At 44.9% G+C, this 1739-nt stretch overlaps 1 protein-coding gene across 1 annotated transcript; it reads left to right on the forward strand.

Moving 5' to 3' along the window:
• Positions 1-816: 816 nt before the first annotated feature.
• On the forward strand, positions 817-1512 carry LOC105914214. The gene has a single exon (XM_012845259.1). The coding sequence runs from the start codon at positions 817-819 to the stop codon at positions 1510-1512; it is 696 nt and encodes a 231-aa protein (XP_012700713.1).
• Positions 1513-1739: the final 227 nt, after the last annotated feature.

Below are 1739 nucleotides of genomic sequence, written 5' to 3' on the forward strand. Positions count from 1 at the left end.
GTGACCATGACAACTCGGATCAGGGCAAGTTCCAAGACCTGCCAAACGTAATCAATGTCATCTTCAGTGGTGATCCTAAATTTTGCAACAAGTGATCCCAGAAGCTCATGTTGCGTGAGATCATGCCCATTGATTCAGCCACTCGAACACTCCTAAGATTACTACTACAGGATTGACATTTAGTACCAGTTGAGAAATCCCCTTTAGTATCAGTTTTCCAACCGGTACCACTATGTCGCTACTAAAAGTGGGTTCTTTAGTACCAAGTCATACACCAGTACTAAAGGTACCTATTAGTACTGGTTGGTAACTCCAACCAGTATTAAAAGGTTTTGTGCCCCAAAAATAAAGAAAGAATATATTGAACCACTAGAAGGCTGGCACACAAGTAACACAATTTAAACGCAAAATATGCGTGTGCGTGGTGCGTGAAATTCGAACACGGGACCTCAAAACTTGCACGAGCATTCGTTACCATCCCACCTACACAGCACATAGAGATGCTTTCCTACGTATCTCATTGAGGAACCTTTAGTACTGGGTGGTAACACCACCAGATACTAATGCATAACTTTCAGTACCAAGTGGTAACACCACACTGTCCTAAAGGTCCACGAGACTTTAGTATTGGGTAGTAACACCAACCGGTACTAATTGGCCTTCGGGGGCTACCAAATTTAGACCCAATTTTGGCTGGTACTAACATGTTGGATGAAAGGTCGTTTTATTAGTAGTGGATGGTTCGAGGTACCTATTACCTTTTCCAGAGCTGACCAATGGACTAGTTTCTCTAGTACAAGGTGATATCCACTCATCATGGACCCGGTGGTGTCTGGCTCCCAACACACCAATGTGCTCATTAACGGTGGCACCAGCCTCAATGTCCCATTTGCCATGACATTAAAGAAGATGGGGCTCAACATCACCAACATTCTCACTCTAACCAAATCTCCCTTCTATGGAATTGTCCTAGGCAATGCAGTTGTACCCCTTGGTCAGGTGGTCTTGCCAGTTACCTTTGAACCAAGAGCCAACTACGGGATGGAGTACATCAAGTTGAAGGTTGCAAACTTTGAGATATTGTACCGCGCCATCCATAGGCGCCTGGCACTCACCAAGTTCATGGCAATCCTGCACTACGTGTACATAGTTTTCAAGATGCTGGGACCAGACGGAGTGCCATTGCTGCACAGAGACTTGAAAAGACCCTACCACTGCAACACCAAAGTCGTGAAAGTCCACTGCCATGACCTAGGTGCCAGTGTCCATGATGGAAGTCTTCACTACATCCAAAAGTTGTTTGCCACCAAGCTTGAAATCGTAGAAAAGAAGTCAGGCACCTCCAAGATCAAGCAAACCAAAGACGTTGAGGTGAAGGCCATCAATCTGGAGATAGGCGATAGCTCCAAGATAGTCCTGATTGGTGCAGTGCTCGATCCCAAACAGGAACACGTGCTCATTAGTAGTGGCGAAGCTTCATTGACGAAGCAAGGGGGTGGTCTATGCAAATAAGCATTAATCAGTAAGCTATAGTGTTGTTTTTACTATTTATTCAATGAAGAATTACCATGGGTAGGGGTATGACCCCCTTTTGTCTGTACTACACTCCACCCCTACTCATCAACATCCCTCTGGCCAACTGAGACATATTTGTATGGAAACCAACGGATATGCTAGTTGTTGTGACAAGGGAGTTGATCAAGCACACATTAAACATCAATCCTATGGCTACGTCGTGC

The sequence above is a fragment of the Setaria italica genome, chromosome IV (assembly GCF_000263155.2).
Source record: "Setaria italica strain Yugu1 chromosome IV, Setaria_italica_v2.0, whole genome shotgun sequence".
In the NCBI taxonomy this organism is placed as follows: domain Eukaryota; kingdom Viridiplantae; phylum Streptophyta; class Magnoliopsida; order Poales; family Poaceae; genus Setaria; species Setaria italica.

What these genes read in the sequence shown, in the direction of transcription:
- LOC105914214 (XM_012845259.1), top strand. Translation starts at nt 817, where the DNA reads ATGGACCCGGTGGTGTCTGGCTCCCAACACACCAATGTGCTCATTAAC.